This window comes from Salvia splendens, chromosome 11, assembly GCF_004379255.2.
Source record: "Salvia splendens isolate huo1 chromosome 11, SspV2, whole genome shotgun sequence".
Classification (NCBI taxonomy): Eukaryota; Viridiplantae; Streptophyta; class Magnoliopsida; order Lamiales; family Lamiaceae; genus Salvia; species Salvia splendens.
The window spans coordinates 666,324-685,134 of NC_056042.1; the positions used below are offsets into that span (position 1 = coordinate 666,324).

At 42.1% G+C, this 18,811-nt stretch overlaps 1 protein-coding gene and 1 pseudogene across 3 annotated transcripts; both read left to right on the forward strand.

Moving 5' to 3' along the window:
- Window positions 1–1,835: 1,835 nt before the first annotated feature.
- LOC121754993 lies at window positions 1,836–5,526 on the forward strand (annotated as a pseudogene).
- Window positions 5,527–6,309: 783 nt separating this feature from the next.
- LOC121753556 lies at window positions 6,310–9,305 on the forward strand. 3 transcript variants are annotated; one of them, XM_042148765.1, is made up of 13 exons: window positions 6,402–6,445; window positions 6,531–6,644; window positions 6,984–7,140; window positions 7,236–7,511; window positions 7,587–7,611; window positions 7,719–7,803; window positions 7,898–7,933; window positions 8,045–8,142; window positions 8,225–8,296; window positions 8,406–8,504; window positions 8,618–8,709; window positions 8,877–8,987; window positions 9,070–9,305. In XM_042148765.1, the coding sequence occupies exons 4-12, from the start codon at window positions 7,385–7,387 to the stop codon at window positions 8,879–8,881; spliced, it is 639 nt and encodes a 212-aa protein (XP_042004699.1). In that variant the 5' UTR covers window positions 6,402–6,445; window positions 6,531–6,644; window positions 6,984–7,140; window positions 7,236–7,384; the 3' UTR covers window positions 8,882–8,987; window positions 9,070–9,305. The 3 variants fall into 3 exon arrangements, with proteins under 3 accessions (XP_042004697.1, XP_042004699.1, XP_042004698.1); XM_042148763.1 differs by lacking the exon at window positions 6,984–7,140 and having other exon boundaries at window positions 6,310–6,445; window positions 7,407–7,511; XM_042148764.1 differs by having other exon boundaries at window positions 6,984–7,511.
- The last annotated feature ends 9,506 nt before the right edge of the window (window positions 9,306–18,811 follow it).

Consider the following 18,811-nt stretch of genomic DNA (forward strand, 5'->3'; position numbering starts at 1 on the left):
TTACAATATTCTCTCTTTAACGATTTCTGCCAAAAAAATTGGAATGAGAACAAGTTTAACTTTATTTCTTAATTGCATAATGGTGTACCTACAATCCTATTGATATGAATTCAATAAAAGATATGTTGCATCTTCTTAGGTCTTTATTTTTCTAATTTGAAGATATGGAGTGTTATCATGGGTATTCAATAGAAGATTAGAAATAAATTGAGGCTACCATGATAAACTAATAAAGCCTGGATTGTTTCTATGTAATGTTAATGCAAGATCTTGAATCTTTGCAACATCTTATGGTTTGATCATGGGTGATTGCCACATGTCTAGTGTAACTTTAATATTATACAATATTCATAAAACTAAAGTCCAAATTTGCTCATCAATAAATTCAATAACATTAATCATTTTTAATTATGATTTAAGACGAGATTAATTTTTTAATACAATCTACGGACTTATTGAAGCAAGGAAAAGTATGCACAGAAAGTACATTTTTTAATGTTTTTTTCTTAGTTTATTCTCGGCCCATATTTTCTACGCTCGTTTTATTTTTCCCTATCTAGAAAGACATTCGACTTAATTTACTTTTGTTCTACAAGACTTCAACATTTTCGTGAGTATCAAACTACTGTATTTGGCTATTTTGAATTGATTGTGGACTTTGTAGTTTAGCAAATTTGTAATTTTAGAACGTAAGAGCTGTCGTGCACGTCTAGAATTCAAGAATGGTCACTAGATTCAATTATTTAATTAGTCAACACTACACAACACCCCAACCGATCATTGCAATTTTAAAAATCAATCAATAAATCTGTACTCCCTCTCTCATTTTAAGTTTAAGATTTCGTTTATAACAAGTCTTTTAGAAAAATCATACTCCCCCGTCCCATAAAAATATATACACTTTCTATTTTCATCTATCCCACAAAAATATTTGCATTAAGAGCATCCACTAACTCTACTTAGCGATCGGCCTCCCCATCAGCGCCCATAGGTCACCATTGCAGAGGGAGAGTCGATTCCCCCTCCCCAACGCCTCCGCCCCATGACCGATAAATCGCCCCAGCCGATAGCGCATGGGCTCCGCATCAGCCCTGCGATGGGCCTCCATTGCGGAGGCTCGGGTCGATGACGGAGCCGATTTTTAATTTAATTCAATTTTTAATCCCCTACATATGCTTCATTCTCCATCAATTTACATTCATCCCTTTTCGATCTCAATTTCAATTTTAATTCTTTCCATGGTGATATGAATTTCAATTTTATCTATCTTTATCTTTTTTTTTGTTTTTTTAATGTAGGATGTTTTATTTATGTTTTATTTTATTTTTGATGAATTTGTTTTTTTCATATATTACGTTGCCTTTAATTTACACCAATAATTACAAGTGAAATATATAAAAATAATGATGATGTGGAAATGAGATGTGTTCTGAGATAGGCTATGGGATGAGTTCTCATTGCAGGGAGATAGGCTCTGAGATGGGCCCTGTTGACGTGGCAAGGAAAAATGGAGATAGACTCTGAGATGAGCTTCGGAGATAGGCCACTATTGCTAATGCTCTAAATACCATTCTCTTCCTCTCTCTTACTTTACCATATCATTCACCTTCTTTCTCTTATTTTACTATGAGACGAAAAGAGTAATATATAGTTAAAGTGGAGGAAAGTAAAGTAAGAGAGAGAATAATGTAGAAGAGGGTAGAAAAAGTAAAATAAGAGAGAATAACTTAGAATAAGTGTAGACAAATAATAATATTGTCTCGATACTTTCTCTATATATTAGTAGAGACATGAAACCTTTGGTTAAGAAAAATACAACATCAACACCAATAAATATGGCAACCAAGAAAAAGCTTGAAGGCAGATGTTACGGACATCCTCCGTAACGTGACCGAATGGCGATCTTCGCGCGAGTTGCTGTGACCAAACCTTCGACGTGCTCGAAGGAAAGCTCACGATTTGCCGGTTCTCGGACGTTCTCCGATGAGCAGCAATAGGGAACGATAATATGCTCGTTGCACAAGTAAAATTTAGGAAAAATATTTCATTGATTCCTTGATTCATTCATTACAATGATATAATCTCTCCAATTTATAATACTAGAATACTACTATCATAACTTAATGAACAAGAAACAAATATCTAAACAAATATGGGAAAGATATGGTGAATAAAGAAACCTAAATAATTGGGAGATCATAAGAGATATGATCGTATCAACTCCCCCACGATTGAAATCCACCTTGTCCTCAAGGTGGGAACCACGAACCATTGACGAAAGTTGAAAGCAAAAGCTTTAGCAAAGCGTCTCCTCCTGGATCAAACACGTATCGAACAGCTGAACGTCTCCCTTTATCACATTTGTCAAAAATCAACAAAGGAGACCCAATGTTGTTGGCAAAATTCCACGCCACAACGACAAGCTTGTCCACGCCTCCAAAAATGTTCGAATCCAACATGTCATTGCGCGGAGGGATCAACCTTGCATCGGTATCGAGCGATGTTGATCGATGATTCATACTTGTAACATCACTGATACTCAAATCCACATAGACACCAACAATTATGCACAAACCGTTGTAAGCACTATCTCCTTTCTTGCCCCAACAATTCTCAACAATAGATTTGGATTGCACTTGAACAACAGGGAATGAGGCGATGACCTTCGGCACTTCCTCTACGGAATCGTCCTCCTCTACATCGTCTAACGATGCCTCTTCCTCATTCTTTTTACTTGAATCATGAAGACCATCATCGTCATCAATTTTATCCACCTCTATAGCTCGTACTTCATCATCTACTAATTTCTTCTCATTGAGCCGCAAGTCAACTTGATTCAATACTTTTGCATCACCCTCAATTCCCAAGTATTTCTCTTCACAAGAAACAAGCTTCGTAGCAGAGTGGAGGCTCGGGGAACGCAGGCAGGAGGGCGGGCGTTGGAGCAGGGGCTGCTTCACAGTAGTGGACAATTCGAGGCAGCCCTCAGCTTGACGGAGGTGAGTCGTAGGATGGCCGCAGGATGGCGATCGTTGCTGATCCATGTGCAGCGGCGGGGACGGTGCAGCCGCAGGGGCCGGTGGCGCTGCTGCGCGGCGGTGACTTGGCTGTGGTTGTTGGTCGAGCACGTGCTGCAGCGGTGGCTTCTGGTCGAAAATGAGTTGTGGCTGTGCGGGGGTACGGGGGCTTGGGAATGTGGGGTGCAGGTGCCGGTTCCGGGTTTGGGGCTGCTCTCGCTGCTGGCCAGTATACGCACTAGGTGGGAATCGTGACGACACGTCTGAATCAGTGTGAAGAAAGCCTCGGGGGCCGAAAGAGGGGCGCGTCGTGTGTTTTGACTCGGGAGTGTCCGATGTTCCACGATGCGTCGGGCCATAAAATAGTTCTGGTTCTGGTACCGGCTGTGGCGGTGGTTCCGGCAGCGGAGGAGCGCGAATCTCTCCCACACGACAACCGGATGTACGGGAGGGCGGATCCCAGCATGTCCGGCGACGCCTCGATCCGGAATAGAAGTCCACATAGTGTTGTTGTTCGGACTCTTCCATCCCCAGGTATCGATCCCGCGGCCTGTCCCAGCACATGCGGTGCCGAGGCTCGGGGCGATCGCTGTACGGCGCCCGATGAACGTTCTGCTGCGGAAGACGGTCGTCGCGCCAATGTAATGCGCGGGCAGCGCCTCGTCGACGATGGATATCCCCACCACGGTCTCGTCGTCCGTGGATGAAAGGCTGGTGGACATCGTCGTCTGCCGCCCAAGCGTCGCGCGGGGAGTGATACCCTTCGTCATCAAGTTCGTCCGAGAAATAGGGGGATCAGGTTCGGGAACGCGCGGCGCTTCCAACTTCTCCAGCCTGAGTTCCATTCTGTCAAATCGCGCCAAGATCTTCTCCAACCCGGTGGAGAAAATCGCGGCTGTTCCTGCCACATCGTGCGGCGCCTCGGCGGCCGCCTGGAAATCGCATCGCGGATATCGCGGCTGATCGTCGCCGCGTGAAGCGCTTGTGGACGCGCGGCGCGAAGAGTCTCCGATCAGGACTTGCGCATTGCCTCCGGTGAGGAACCCCGTCGGCGGTAGACGTTCATCCAATCCAGTCATGGTGAGTACGCAATGAAGGCACTGTTAAGGATATTGGTGGTGAATAGGTTATTGATGAACGAAGATGGAGGATGAGCTCTCAATGAAAGCACCAGTTGTTACGGACGTCCTCCGTAACGTGACCGAATGGCGATCTTCGCGCGAGTTGCTGTGACCAAACCTTCGACGTGCTCGAAGGAAAGCTCACGATTTGCCGGTTCTCGGACGTTCTCCGATGAGCAGCAATAGGGAACGATAATATGCTCGTTGCACAAGTAAAATTTAGGAAAAATATTTCATTGATTCCTTGATTCATTCATTACAATGATATAATCTCTCCAATTTATAATACTAGAATACTACTATCCTAACTTAATGAACAAGAAACAAATATCTAAACAAATATGGGAAAGATATGGTGAATAAAGGAAACCTAAATAATTGGGAGATCATAAGAGATATGATCATATCAGCAGAGTAGCCATTGTAACCGGCGGCGCCAGCGGCATCGGCGAGACCACCGCCCGCGCCCTTGCTGACTATGGGGCCAGCGCGGTGATGATCGCCGACATCCAGTCCGAGAGGGGCCGTGCTGTGGCCGAATCCATCGGCCTACAGCGCTGCAGCTACGTCCAGTGCGACGTGACCGACGAGGAACATGTTGAGGCCATGATAGAATGGACGGCGACGACGTACGGCGGCCTCGACATAATGTTCAGCAACGCCGGCATCCTGGCCAGCTCCCCTCAGACCAGTGGCGGATCCAGGATCCGGAAATGGAGGGGGCGGAATATATAGTATTAGCTTGGTTTAGTGCGGACATGGCTATTTTTTTTGTTATTCGGGGCGACGCCGGAGGCAAACGGAGGGGGCGAACATGGTAAAATTACATCCCGATAAGGGAAAAATAGTCGCACGGAGGGGGCGACCGCCCCCTCCTGCCCCCCCCTAGATCCGCCACTGCCTCAGACCATCCTGGACTTGGATTTGTCGGAGTACGAGCGCGTGATGCGCGTGGGATGGCGGTGTGCGTGAAGCAGGCGGCGCGTAAGATGGTGGAATTGGGGACGAGAGGGTCTATCGTCTGCGCGGCGGGTGCGGCGGCGGAGAAGGCGACGGTGAACGTGACGGACTTTGTGATGTCGAAGAGGGCGGTGCTGGGGCTGGTACGGTCGGCGAGTTTGCAGCTCGGGAAGCACGGGATTCTGGTGAACAGCGTGTCGATGGGGGCGGTGCTCACGCCGCTTGCCGCGAGGCAGGGGACTGAGACGCCAGCGGATGTGGAGAAGTATATAGGCCGCTACACGAGCTTGAAAGGGGCGATGCTTACGGTGGAGAATGTGGCGGACGCGGTGGCGTTTCTGGCCTCGAATGAGGCGGCGTTTGTCACCGGAGTTGATTTGGCGGTGGATGGCGGGATGATTGCCATGCCATTTGACATGTCAAATTAATCAATGTTTGCACGAATAAATGTTTTATATTTCAAATTCCAATAATAATACTCTCATTTAGAACTTCTTTCATCTTCTGGTTGTCCCATTGTTGGCGCCTTCATCGTTCTTTTGTTTTCTCTACAGATGAGAGAAATGCACATTTTACCAAATTTGGGGCTGTCACATTTTCAAGTTCTTGCACAAAAATTAGTTTTTTTTTTTTTTTTCATTTAACCTTTCACATTATCAGTTGTGTTAGCTGTAACTGAGACCTATGAGGATTAAGAACATCTCTTTATCAGCACCAAGTTTTAATTTTCATATTGTTTTTGTTATGTTTATAAATCAACCGTTTATGGAGTATTTTGATGTTGTTAGTATTTTGTTTCTCTACTAAATTTACAAAATATTTAAAACTGTATAAAATCTCATGCATAATATAAAATTCTCACAAATAAAAAATCCATAAATTTTTGCAAAAAAAATGCTCTACTCAGACTGATGGAATATTTAATAAATACTCTGTCAACACATATAATATAATTCCTCTTGAAAAACTACAATTAATTACTCCCTCCCTCCGTCCCTTAAATTTCTTCATAATTTGATCGGATACGTGTTTTAAGAAATGTTATAGAAAGTTGGTTGAAAAATTTAGCAGGATGTGAGTCATATTTTTAATGTATTAGTTTTATACATTTAAAAAGATGTTATTTAGAAATAATGAATTTCAGAGACATATTACACTAATTTAGTAATTAAGTTAGAAGTTTATTCGCTGTTAAAAAAGTTGATTATTTTAAAGCTTTGAAAGAGTATTTTATTAAATAAAATGAAGGAAAGCAAATCCAAAATGCTTATTAAACTAACAGGAAAAACGGTTTTGAAATTGAAATCCAATTGATCGCCATTTCATCAACTGATCTTGGCGGTGCAGGTAATCCCCATCGCCTTTCATCTTGAGCGAGCTCCCAATTTTGCGTGATTATAGCTTCTGCGATTTGACTTCGGGCATTGTTTAGTTTAATCGGCGGAGCGATTTCAATTGAAGAAGAAAACGATGGCAGATCGGAGGGATGCGCACAAGACAAGGCAATTTGCCCAAGGCTCCGCCGAACCCCGCCGCTATTCTACTGGTATTTATCGTACATATCCAATTCTCGACACTTAACTCTAATCGCCCAATTTATAATCGAGTTTTACATTGTATTCTGTTGCCAATTTTAGAGTGTCTTGCTGTTAGTTCTTTTTTCTGTTTCACAATCCCTAATTTTTGTTTGATGTATTATTTGTTCTATGCTAGTGTTGTTGATTGTTTTCAGATAATTCGAGTTAGTGTTTGTATTGGTGTCTCTTTCTTGATACAGATAGATGGCTGTTGGTGAAATAATACAAATATAATTAACTCAGGATATTAGTTTATGCATTCTGTTCATGCTACTTCTGATGCTTGTCTTGATCTTTTGTCATCTCAGTGGGAATTAAAAATCTTCGTCCAAGATACTGCTTTTGTCGTGTTTTTCTCGGCTTCTCTTGGTTAATCATCGTCCATCTTGAATCTGCTGTTATATATGAGGGCCCAAGAATAGGCCGAATGCATATTGTGCACTGTATATATTCTTGGAGAGAGTGGTAATTTCTTCATTGAAAGATACTGGGAAGGGATCTGTGGCTTTCATACAGGGATGTGAAGAATCTGCATAGTTGATTTTATGTTTTTATCACAGCGTAGCAGAGGATTTCTATGATTTGAGTTGCTTCATTGATCGTTGAAGGTTTTATTTATCTTTACACAGAGAGCCTTTTATTTCTTTGGCTCATTTGTTCGAGTGATGGTAAGCTTAAGTATCAATTACAACTGATCGATATATGTTTTATGACATTTCTCAATATTTCAGGACATCGAGGTGAATTTGACTTGCGAGAAAGGCTCCAAAGGAACCGTTCTCCATCGCGTAACTCACCAGATAAAAGAGAGGGAAAAGCAATACAAACCACTCATGGTACGAGACACATCTTACCATAGTCTTCAAATGAGTTTTTCATTCTTTACTTTTTTGTGTTTTTCTGTTTTGCAGGAGACAGCTCTCCTGGGAAAAGGATGTAGGTTCAGTAAACTTTTTTTTTTTGCTTATATCCTATATTTACTCGCATGAAACTTGGCTGGGACAATGGTCTAGTGTTTGCCTCTTAGTTTTCTTTTGCTGCAGTGATGACAGAAATGTGCAGAAGAGAAGGCGTTGGGATGCCCGTGGTGATTACTCTGGCAGGATGTCAGATGGGACTTTAGATAAGGTCTGATAGATAGTGGCCTTCCGATTTAGAACTTCTTTCATCTTCTGGTTGTCCCATTTTTGGCGTCTTCATCGTTCTTTTGTTTTCTCTACAGATGAGAGAAGCGCACTATGACAAAAAAACGCTCCAGGTTAGTTTATCTTTTACATTACTTCCCATTCATAAATTTTGGCATGAAAAAATCCCCTCGAGGTTCTTTGATTTTATTATTCTAAACTGTATATTTGTGCTCTCTGAACAGATGTACTTAGAGGACAAGGTTAAGGAAGCTGATTCGTTAACTTCTGAAGTTCATGAACTTAAGAGGCAACTTTCGAAAGAGAAAGAAGAGCGGGAAAGGTATCCTTACTACGCGACTTCTAGGTTCTTGTTAATTGTAGTCTGATAATTCGGTTATTCTTGAATTTAACCATTTCTCTAGGTTTACTACGAACGTCAAAAAGTTCATCGAAGTACATTACTCTCACTTGCGATTAGAAGACGAACTAAAGAAGTATGCATTTTGCTTGACAATAATATTTTTTCTTTCTGTCTTTAATGCCTTAGTTTCTCAGTCTATGAATAAGTTTGTAACGACTTGCATGGTATTTGTGTCTCTCCAGATCACAGGCTCAGCTTAAGAATTTGGTTGCGCAGCTTGAATTAGATGTAGGGACTCGCAGGGTATTTTCCTCGAGTGAAGAGGAGGGCGAACTGAAGAGGTATGCATTTTGCTTGACAATAATATTTCCTTCTCTTTGTTTTTATTGCCTTAGTTTCTCAGTCTATTGAATAAGTTTTGTAACGACTCGCATGGTATTTTGTGTCTTTGTAGATCACAGGGTGAGCTTCAGAATTTGGGCGAACCGAATTCTTCCTCACGTAGGCTGAGGTCACGTGTCGAAGTTCATGGGAAATCACCTCAAGGTATTTATTTAAACTATTTGCGTAAATAAACCATCATTTGTTTACCATCCATCCCCTACTTTGGAATGTTTATCCATTTTTGATGTAATTAAATATATTAATCATAGTGGCTAATGCAATTGATAAAGACGTCGAGGTTGCTGAAACAGATGAGTGAGTGGTTTCAGGTTAGTGTTGGTCCCTCGAACGGAGCTGATGTCTTGGAAGATACATTGAAAACATCCTGCTTGCCATTTCCACCACCTCCTCCTCCTAACCCTCAGAAAACATATACACAGGTATTTATATTCGAATTTGATGCTAATTTTTTTTTGAGGAATTTCTTCTTTTGATGAGACTATGAACTTGACTTGTTTGCAGTACAAAGGCAACAATGAGAATGTGGACGCTGATGGAGTAGGCGAGGAGATGGTTGAAGTCGATATCGTTTTATGTATCACAATTTCATGCATCAGTACCACATTTTGTAACATCTGGGGCTGTCACATTTACAAGTTCTTGTGCAGAAATTAGGTTTGGTTGTTTTTTCTTATACCCTTTTACTTGTTTCATGATCTTTGGAAATATAATGTCTACCTGGTATACACTTTTTACAATATTCCCTATCTCAAATAGCCACTATTGATTTTTAAAGTCATAAACCACATAAAAATTTAGATTTTCTAACAGCTCCAAGAAAGGCTAGTGTTGAGCTTAAGATCTCTAGATAGCACCCAATTTTGAGCTAGGAAATAGAGTAACGGCATCTGAGTTGAGCCAGAAAAAAAGTTTAGAGCTATATCAAAAACCTCAAGCTTTTTCAAGCCCCCCAATGAGTGCGGGATCTCTTGTATGTAATTGTTTCTCAATTCCAAATACCTTAACTCAGCCAATGTGCTGATTGATTCAATTAATCTCTTCCCCCCAAAATCTTCCATGACGAGTATACTGAGTAGTTCAAAACTCTCTCAGTAAGACGGGCTAAGCATCGCCCAAGTAGCGACCACCTCCATGGAAGATGAGAGAAACAAGATTTTTGTCTTGATTCGTGGAGTGATTAAACTTGTCTCTGCCACCATGGATGATACGATGACGAGGACTCTGAGAGGGTCGATCATTTTCATTATTCCTGAGTATCTCCAACCCCAATTCCTCCTCTGCTACTTTGATGGATAACATGTTATAGTCCAAATATGATCCAACTTTTCAGAATCCAAAGCTTCCAAATATGATCCAACTTTTCAGAATCCAAAGCTTTCTTCTCATGAGTCAATTGTCAGCTTTGCTTGATGTATCACCATTATACCAAATTTTATAATATCTGGGGCTGTCACATTTTCTCACATTTGACTGAGACTTGGCTGCATTTCAACAAAAAAGCCAATCAAGATTTAAGAACAATATACAAAAATAATGGAAAAAAGAGCAAACAACTATCCACCTTCAGAGGCCACAGTACTGTAATTGAATTGTAATTGTGACCTTCATCCATTGAGTTGTATTTCATTTTATGTTGTATCACTATAATTCCTGTCCGACAAGATTACATTTATTATAAAATTATGAAAAAAATTCAGATAAAGTACAGCAGAAGACAAGGTTTAAGGCACGGGATATACCCAACATGAGAAAGAGCACCAATTGAACGAGGTGCTAGCTAGGGTTTAACAACTGTGAATAAGATAAACTCTTAAAAGAACCAATTTGGACTTTAGTCTTTTCTTAATAGCAAAATGGATACGATATTATATTAACCCTAAAAAGCACAAGATAAACTCTTAAAAGATCTAGTACAAAATAATCAAAACTAGTAGATTAGTAAATGGATGAGTCTATGAATTGAATGGTCAGATACATGATTGGGAAAACTAGTAGATTAGTAAATGGTCAGAAACAATGTATGATATGAATTGAATGGAACTGAATTGGGAAAACTGAAGCTCAAGCGGTTGACCGTACTAAATTGGATGTATTGTGCTTTTCTATGAATTTTGAAATGATTTACTAATAAATAGGAGAGTACAACAATTATAGGAGTATATTTTGGATAAATTAAATTGATCATTTTTTTAATATTATAAAAATTAAAACTCGAAATGAACAAAATAATAAATTGAACTTTAATTTTTTAAAATGTTATAAAATTAAAAATACCAATAATATTTTTAAATATATTTGAGTCAAACTAAATTTATAAAACAAATAAAGTATACACATTGAATGAGGATTATGCTCGCATACGTTTGTAGCATATCATTTTGCCGATAAAACTTTGCAACGTTAATGCCACACGAGAAGAAACAAAGAGACAAAGAAATCGGCTGATTAGCCTTAATTGAATCAACTATAGTTCATAAAATTAGCATTAATAGCTCTGTAGTTCATGTGCTTATCTATAATGAACTTGCTCTACAAAGTGGAATTTAGTCAATATAATCAAATTGTTATAATTAACACTAATTTCTGTGTTTATCCAATTTTCTTGTGTTTATGTTCCATTTCAAAAGCTGTTATATTTCTATTGAGCATTTCGTCGAACGGTTGGGGCATACTATATTCGACATATCGTTTTTTATAATGGAATTAATAAAGATCAGATGATAAGCAGAGAAAGAGGTCAAGAAAAGAGACGTGATGTGGCGTTTCATCAAGCAGTTAGTGATACATTCCGTCAAAAATGCAATAGAGCAGAGCACAAGATGTGCTCGACGAAATTACTCAATCGAAAAGTTCACAACACAGGTATTCGATGTAAGGCTGACGGGAGTACTGTAATTGAAGATAGACGAATTCAATTTTATTTGTTAAAGGGACATATACAAGAAACATGGCTTGAGCTCCTCATCTAATTCATATTTTGGTCATATATTTAAGACCGAAATTAACCTTTACTTTAATAAATAATCTAATTTCCACTATAAAAATGTATAAAAGAAGAAACTAACTTATATAATAAGAAAATCTAGTTTGCATAAACTAAAAGGTGTGCCCAAAATAAATGTCTCATATGTAACGGACGGAGGAAGATCATTCATCGAACGGTTGGAGTGCAGTCAATTGAAACTAAAATTTTAAAGGACTTCAATGTCCAATTTCAAATATCATCAGCAATATCCATCATACTTATATAGAAAGTATGCAATAAGACAAAAGAAAAAACACTAATCACACGGAATGAAAACTAATCATCATCCATCATATACAGAAAGCATTTTTTTAAACTTACACGCCTTAATCAAATCCTGCTAAAAAAATTTCCTTCAATGAAGAGGATCAATATTGGTTCTCCGTCTATCAATCAAATCAAATCCAGCTAAATATTAGGCCAAATGGTGTCACCAGAAACGATTCAACCAGCCAAATCAAATAGTAATACTAGTCACACAAGAAAAAACCTAAAATTTCAATCAAATCCAAGGACGAAGTTCAAAGCCTTCATCGAGAAGAAAATCGAGCAACAAAATTAGCTAGTTAGTGACAAGTGCAGAGAATGCAGATAATGGTGGTGTGAGAAGCCTCGATTTGCAGTTCGATTGCTGTTCAAGATCTCCAAGCCGATTTCCTCCTCCGCTTTTTTTATTGATAGCATGTGTAGTAGAGGATTCATTCGACTCCTTTTAACTTGATGTTCGAATTGAATTTCGTTCACTGCTTCAATAATGGATTCCGAAAGTAAAACAGCACATGTTCCTTTGACATATGCAACCCAAATTTGATCCAACTTTTCTTCCCTCATTATTGCATTTTCCTTAAAAAAAGGACTTATGCAAGAAACATGCCTTACTATCTTCATCCAATCCAATTGATCATACACCGGTTCCAATAACTTCAAAGTTTTATCCAAATCATCTATTAGACCAATATATGATTGTGATTTGAATGAACCAATATTTAATTTCTTTCAGAGATGAGCAATAAAATATATACCATCATCTAAATGTCGCAAGATGTATCTCCAGTCCATTCCTTGGGGCATGTTGTCGAAAACCATTAAAAATCGCTTTCCTTATCTTTCGTAGACTTCGATTATCCTTTCCTCCAACAAATAATCTCTATCAATCAGTTCCTCACTGTCTACCATCATCTGTTGTATCAGATCCACAAGTGTATCTTTGATACTCTTGTCACTAGTAATGGACACCCACGCCAGGTGCTCGAACCAGGCCTACGACGTCCTTATGGTTGTATACTTGTCTCGCAAGAGTTGTCTTTCCGATACCAATCATGCCTTTGATAAGCCAAACACTGTATCTACAACAACCGTGTAATAATACTTTATCAACCAACTTGCGCACGTCTTTCTCCAACCCCACCACAACTTGTTCTTCTTTTTCTTCTCCATCATTTTTGTCATCAGCTCCAAAGTTTATTGATGGGGTACGGACTAAACAAGCCCAACAGCAGTGACGGCCCATCAGCCCAAAGCCCAAGGAAGAGTATCAGTTCGGCATTACCAAAGAGTTCGGCCCTAGCCTACAGCTCGGTAAAAGCCGACCAGTCAAGCTCTACTCTCAGATCGGCTAAAGCTGCTCGGCAATAGTTCAGCAGTTCGGTCTCAGTATTCGACCGAACTGGAAGATAGTCAACTCATGCAGGATAGTGGACCAAGTACAGAGATAGTGGACTCATGCAGGATCTCATGCAAGATAGTGGACCCATGCAGGATCTCCATGACCTCCACGACATCCACAACCATCATTAGTGGTGATGCAAGCCACGATCTTAGTTCAATGTATAAATAGAACTCAGATCAGATAAAGAAGGGTTAAGCTCTCTAGACATAAAAGATCATATAGCAAGTTTGTATTGTAAGCTGTAGAAAACAGATCAAGCAATACAACTCTGCCCTCTTTTCTTCCCGTGGACGTAGATTTACCTCAGTAAATCGAACCACGTAAATCTCTGTGTCGTGATCTGCATTTTCCTGCATTCATCACCATCAAAAATTCGCCAAGCCATCACTGGCGCCGTCTGTGGGAAACAGAGAACCAAATTTGTGATAAAGCGAATTTTTGACCCTTTTTCCACCCCAAAAAAAATGCATACCAGATCACATAACACCCATAATACCGTTCGTGATAACCGTGAGGAAGCTAGTCCAGCTCGCAGGTCTGAAAAACGGCCTCGGGAGACATCTACCTCCGGTTCTCACGAAGAAGGAACAAGCCACTCCAGGAGAGATCGCACCGAGTCTTCCCAGCAGCCCGATTTAAATGAAGCTGTCAAGCTGTTCTTGGCCGAGAAGCAGGAGGAGTTCTTAACCTTCCTGCAGAAGAGCCAACAGCCGGAGAAGACAACGGCGGATTCTCCCTCCTCATCCAGACATGAAAGTCACTACCGCAGTAGTGACGTGTCTTCCAGGAGAAAGAATCCTCAACCCCGACATGTTCCTGTTCCTCCTCGGTACCGGAACCACAGGAGAACTCCATCTCCTCCGTACCGAAGAGATATCGGGTTCGCCATGTACGGAGCATTAAAGACTCCGTTCTCGGACGATATCACCCGAACTCCTTTGCCGCGGAACTACCGGACACCGTCAATGACTTATGACGGGCTAGTGGATCCTCATGACTTCTTGGGACGCTATCAATATAATATGGCGAACCAGGGTCTCAATGAGGTCCATATGTGCAAGCTGTTCCCCGAGCTGCTCATCGGGAACGCCAGAAGGTGGTTCGACAGCCTTCCTCAAGGCAGCATTAGATCCTACCGAGATCTAATGGATGCTTTCCACAGGAGGTTCTTTCAGAAAGCGGAAGCCCGAATTACTTCGGCTCAGCTGCTTTCTATACGTCAAGGTCGCGACGAAAAGATCAGCGACTTCCTGACGAGATTCCATAAGGAATGCCTACAAGTAGATAATCTCAATGATCTACTTGTCATTTCGGCATTCCAAAATGGAATCCTGCCCGGAGCTCTCTACAGAAAGCTCGTGGAGTGCGGTCCGCAAACAGCTCAAGAAATGTGGGACATTGCGGACCAGTTTTCCCGTGCGGATGAGGCAGACCGTCGAAAACGGTCTTTAGACAGCTCATCCCGAGAAGAGAAAAAGAAGCCCGATCAAAGCGGCCAGGTGCTTCCTCGCCGAACTCCTTTTGAAAGAATTCAAAGGGCACCGGTACAAGGCAGATTGGGGCCACGTCTCAATCCTGAGAAGCCGCCCGCTCAGTTCGTACCATTAAACAAGTCAAGAGCGGAAATTTTCGAACTACATTCCGATATGTTCGAAAAACCAAAGCGGATGACGAAATCAGCCGCGCGGCGACCTCAGGATCAATATTGCTCCTTCCATCAAGCCCACGGTCACGATACCGAGGAGTGCCGAAATTTGGCTGCAGGTATTGATGTTCTTGTGAAAACAGGAACGTTAAAAAAATACCAAAGCAAGCAGCCGAAAAAGAACAAAAGGCAGAGAGGTGCGAACTGCAATCCTCAGGATCCGAAAAGGCATGAGGATCCCGAAGACGACGACGAGCCGCAATATGATGGAGTAATCCAGACTATTGATGCTCTCCCTGCCGGGAAGACTAAGTCGTCCCTAAAAGCAGAACGCAGAGGTTCCAATCAAGAGGAGCCAACACATAAAAGGCTGAAGAAAGACGAAGTGATTACATTTTCAGATGTCGATCCCGTCCCAGCCATCTCTCCTCACCAAGACGCTATTGTCATTCAAGCCGGAGTGGCAAACAAACTGATCCACAGAGTATTTGTGGATACAGGAGCGTCAGTCAGCATTCTTTTTAAAGAATGTTTCGATAAAATGGAAGTGGATCCAGCTCGGCTCAGTCCGGCTCCACTTCCTCTGAAAAGTTTCGCCCAGGAGGACACCCGCCCTGAAGGTATTATCAGCCTTCCGATCACGGTGGGAAAAGCGCCTACAAGCTCCAATACGATGATCGAGTTCTTTGTGGTGAAAGCTCGGTCCCCGTACAACATCATCCTGGGGAGAGACTGGCTCAACACAGTTCGGGCTGTTTGCTCTACTTATCACCTCACCATCAAGATCCCCACTAAAGGTGGGATAGCGGTCATCCGAGGTGATCAAAAGAGAGCAAAAGAATGTCTGCAGATTGCGCTTAAAAGTGCCGAGCAATCAGTTCGGCACCATCAAGCATAGCAATCACAGCAACCGGAGTCAGAGGCAAGCGAGATGACCGAAGTCACTTCAGAGCCGAACTCAATGACCGTTCAGTTATACGAAGATGATCCATCCAGAACGGTCAAGATCGGCTTCGCAGGAACGCCTCTACTCCGGGAAAAGACCATTCAGCTCCTCAAGGAGTACAAAGATGTCTTTGCATGGTCTCCGTTGGACATGACCGGAGTGCCCCCCGAGGTAATCACTCATCGGTTAAATATTAATCCTTCAATCCGGCCAGTAAAACAGAAGCAAAGACTCTTTGCGGCAGAAAGAAGCCAAGTCATCCATGACGAAGTCCGCCAATTACTAAAAGCGGATGTACTATTCGAGGTGAAATATCCTTCTTGGGTGGCCAATCCTGTGATGATCAAGAAAAAAGAAGGAGGATGGCGGATGTGCATAGATTTTACCGATCTAAACAAGCACTGTCCTAAAGATTGCTATCCCCTTCCGAATATAGATAAAAAAGTAGAAGCTTTGATCGGCTTCGAAATTTTCTGTTTTCTTGACTTATACAAAGGATATCACCAAGTGTTGATGGATGAGAGTGACGCTCCGAAAACAGCTTTCATTACCGATTTCGGCATTTTCGCTTATAAAAAGATGCCATTCGGTTTAAAGAATGCCGGAGCCACTTATCAAAGGATGGTAGACAAGCTTTTTCGGCACCTAATCGGAAAACAGGTTGAAGTGTATGTCGACGACATAGTTGTCAAAAGCAAAAGCACTTCGGAGTACGAAGACAACCTCAAATCCACTCTCGACGTGCTCCGAAAAGCCAACCTCAAACTCAACCCCCAAAAATGTACCTTTTTGGTAGATTCGGGAAAATTTCTGGGTTGTTGGGTTTCAAAGGACGGACTCAAGGCAAATCCCTCAAAAGTTCAAGTTATTCAGAACATGGCGATGCCGAAGTCCATACACGATGTGCAAAGACTAACTGGATGTCTAGCCGCATTGAATAGATTCCTTTCCCAAGCAGCCGAAAAGCAACTGCCGTTCTTCAAAGTGTTAAAAAAGGCACCAAAGTTTGAGTGGGGAGCCGAGCAGAAAAAGGCTTTTGACGAGCTCAAAAGTTATTTAGCCGAGCTTCCAATTCTCTCTGCTCCAACAGATGCCGAAGTGATTTTCTTATACTTAGCGGCATCCGATCAAACCATTAGCGCGGTGCTTGTACGAGAAGAAGGCCTAAAGCAGTTTCCCATCTACTTTACAAGCCGAGCATTAAGAGGTCCAGAAACAAGGTATCAACCTCTGGAAAAAATTGCTCTGGCGTTAGTAAATGCAGCAAGGAGACTGCGGCCATACTTCTATGCTCACAAGGTATGCGTCTTAACCGATCTGCCTCTTCGGCAAGTTTTGACCAAGCCAGAAGCATCAGGCAGAATCGCCAAATGGGCCATAGAGCTGGGAGAACACTCAATCGAGTACCTACCTCGAAAAACCATCAAGGGACAAGCCTTGGCAGATTTTCTTGCAGAGGCCAAGTTCGATCAAGCAATCCCTGTCATTGCCGAACAGAAAAATTCTGCCAATGCCGAACTAGCACAGCCCTTGGAATCCGAAGAAGAGCCGCCAGACTGCTGGAGCGGATTCGTAGATGGAGCTTCGAATAAAACGGGAAGTGGAGCTGGTATTCTGCTTATCGCTCCCGATGGACACGAGGTAACCTATTCACTTCGGTTCTCATTCCCAACCACTAATAACGAAGCCGAATACGAAGCCCTCCTTGCCGGACTCCAGCTAGCGCAAAGTCTATGTATCAAGTCTCTCAAAATCCATTGTGATTCACAAGTCATAGTGAATCACATGTTGGGTACAAGTGAAGCCCGTGATGAGAGGATGAGGAAATATTTAGACAAAGCGCAAAGCATTAGCCGAAGTTTCTCTTATTTTCGGATAATCCGTATTCCCAGAGCAGAAAACAGCCGAGCAGATACTTTAAGTAAGTTAGCTGCATGTCCAAGCTCAAAGGTGGAAGAATTGATGCATCGAAGCATTGATGAAGCTGAGGTACATTCAGTAACCAGCTCGCCGAACTGGATGACGCCGATCTTACAGTATCTAGATCAAGGACAACTGCCCGAGGATAAGAGAGAAGCTCGGAAAATCACATGCCGAGCACTTCGGTACGAACTTCATGGAGGAGTCTTATACAGAAAGTCCTACCTTCAGCCGTTATTACGATGTATAGGGCCAGAAGAGACGGACTACATCCTCAGAGAAGTTCATGAAGGATCGTGCGGCAGCCACATCGGAGCTAGAGCTTTAGCTAAAAAAGTTCTAAGATGGGGATATTATTGGCCAACCTTGGTACAAGAAGCAGTGCAGCTCGTCAAGACATGCCCGAAGTGCCAAATCCATGCAAATATCCCAAGGATGCCGCAGACCGATCTATCCACTATGCAAAGCCCTTGGCCTTTTATGCAATGGGGTATAGACATAGTAGGACCACTACCACAAGCTCCTCGGCAAATAAAATTCCTAATCGTTACCGTGGACTACTTTACGAAGTGGGTGGAAGCTGAACCATTAGCTACGATAACGAGCTCGAAGGCATTGGATTTCGTCTGGAAGAACATAGTGTGCCGATTTGGCATACCCCACATCCTCATCTCGGATAACGGGACTCAGTTCACCGACAAGACGTTCAAGAATTGGTGCCAAGAGCTGAATATTCAACAGCGGTTCACTTCGGTCTCTCATCCACAAGCAAACGGACAAACGGAGGTAACAAATCGTATCCTGGTGAAAGGGTTAAAAGCTCGGTTAGAACAAGCCAAAGGACAATGGGTAGAAAATCTCCCTCAAGTCCTATGGTCCTACCGAACTACACCCACAACCTCCAACGGTGAAACTCCGTACAGTCTTGTGTACGGCACTGAAGCCGTGATTCCGGTGGAGATCGGCATACCCAGTCCCCGAACTCTAAATTTCTCAGCAGAAATGAATGACGACGGACTGAGAGCCGAGCTAGATCTT

What these genes read in the sequence shown, in the direction of transcription:
- LOC121753556 (XM_042148763.1), top strand. Translation starts at nt 6,569, where the DNA reads ATGGCAGATCGGAGGGATGCGCACAAGACAAGGCAATTTGCCCAAGGC. An exon ending in TTAGAAGACGAACTAAAGAA is followed by an intron (nt 8,297 to 8,405) that starts GTATGCATTTTG and finishes GTGTCTCTCCAG; the next exon opens with ATCACAGGCTCAGCTTAAGA. An exon ending in GAGGAGGGCGAACTGAAGAG is followed by an intron (nt 8,505 to 8,617) that starts GTATGCATTTTG and finishes GTGTCTTTGTAG; the next exon opens with ATCACAGGGTGAGCTTCAGA.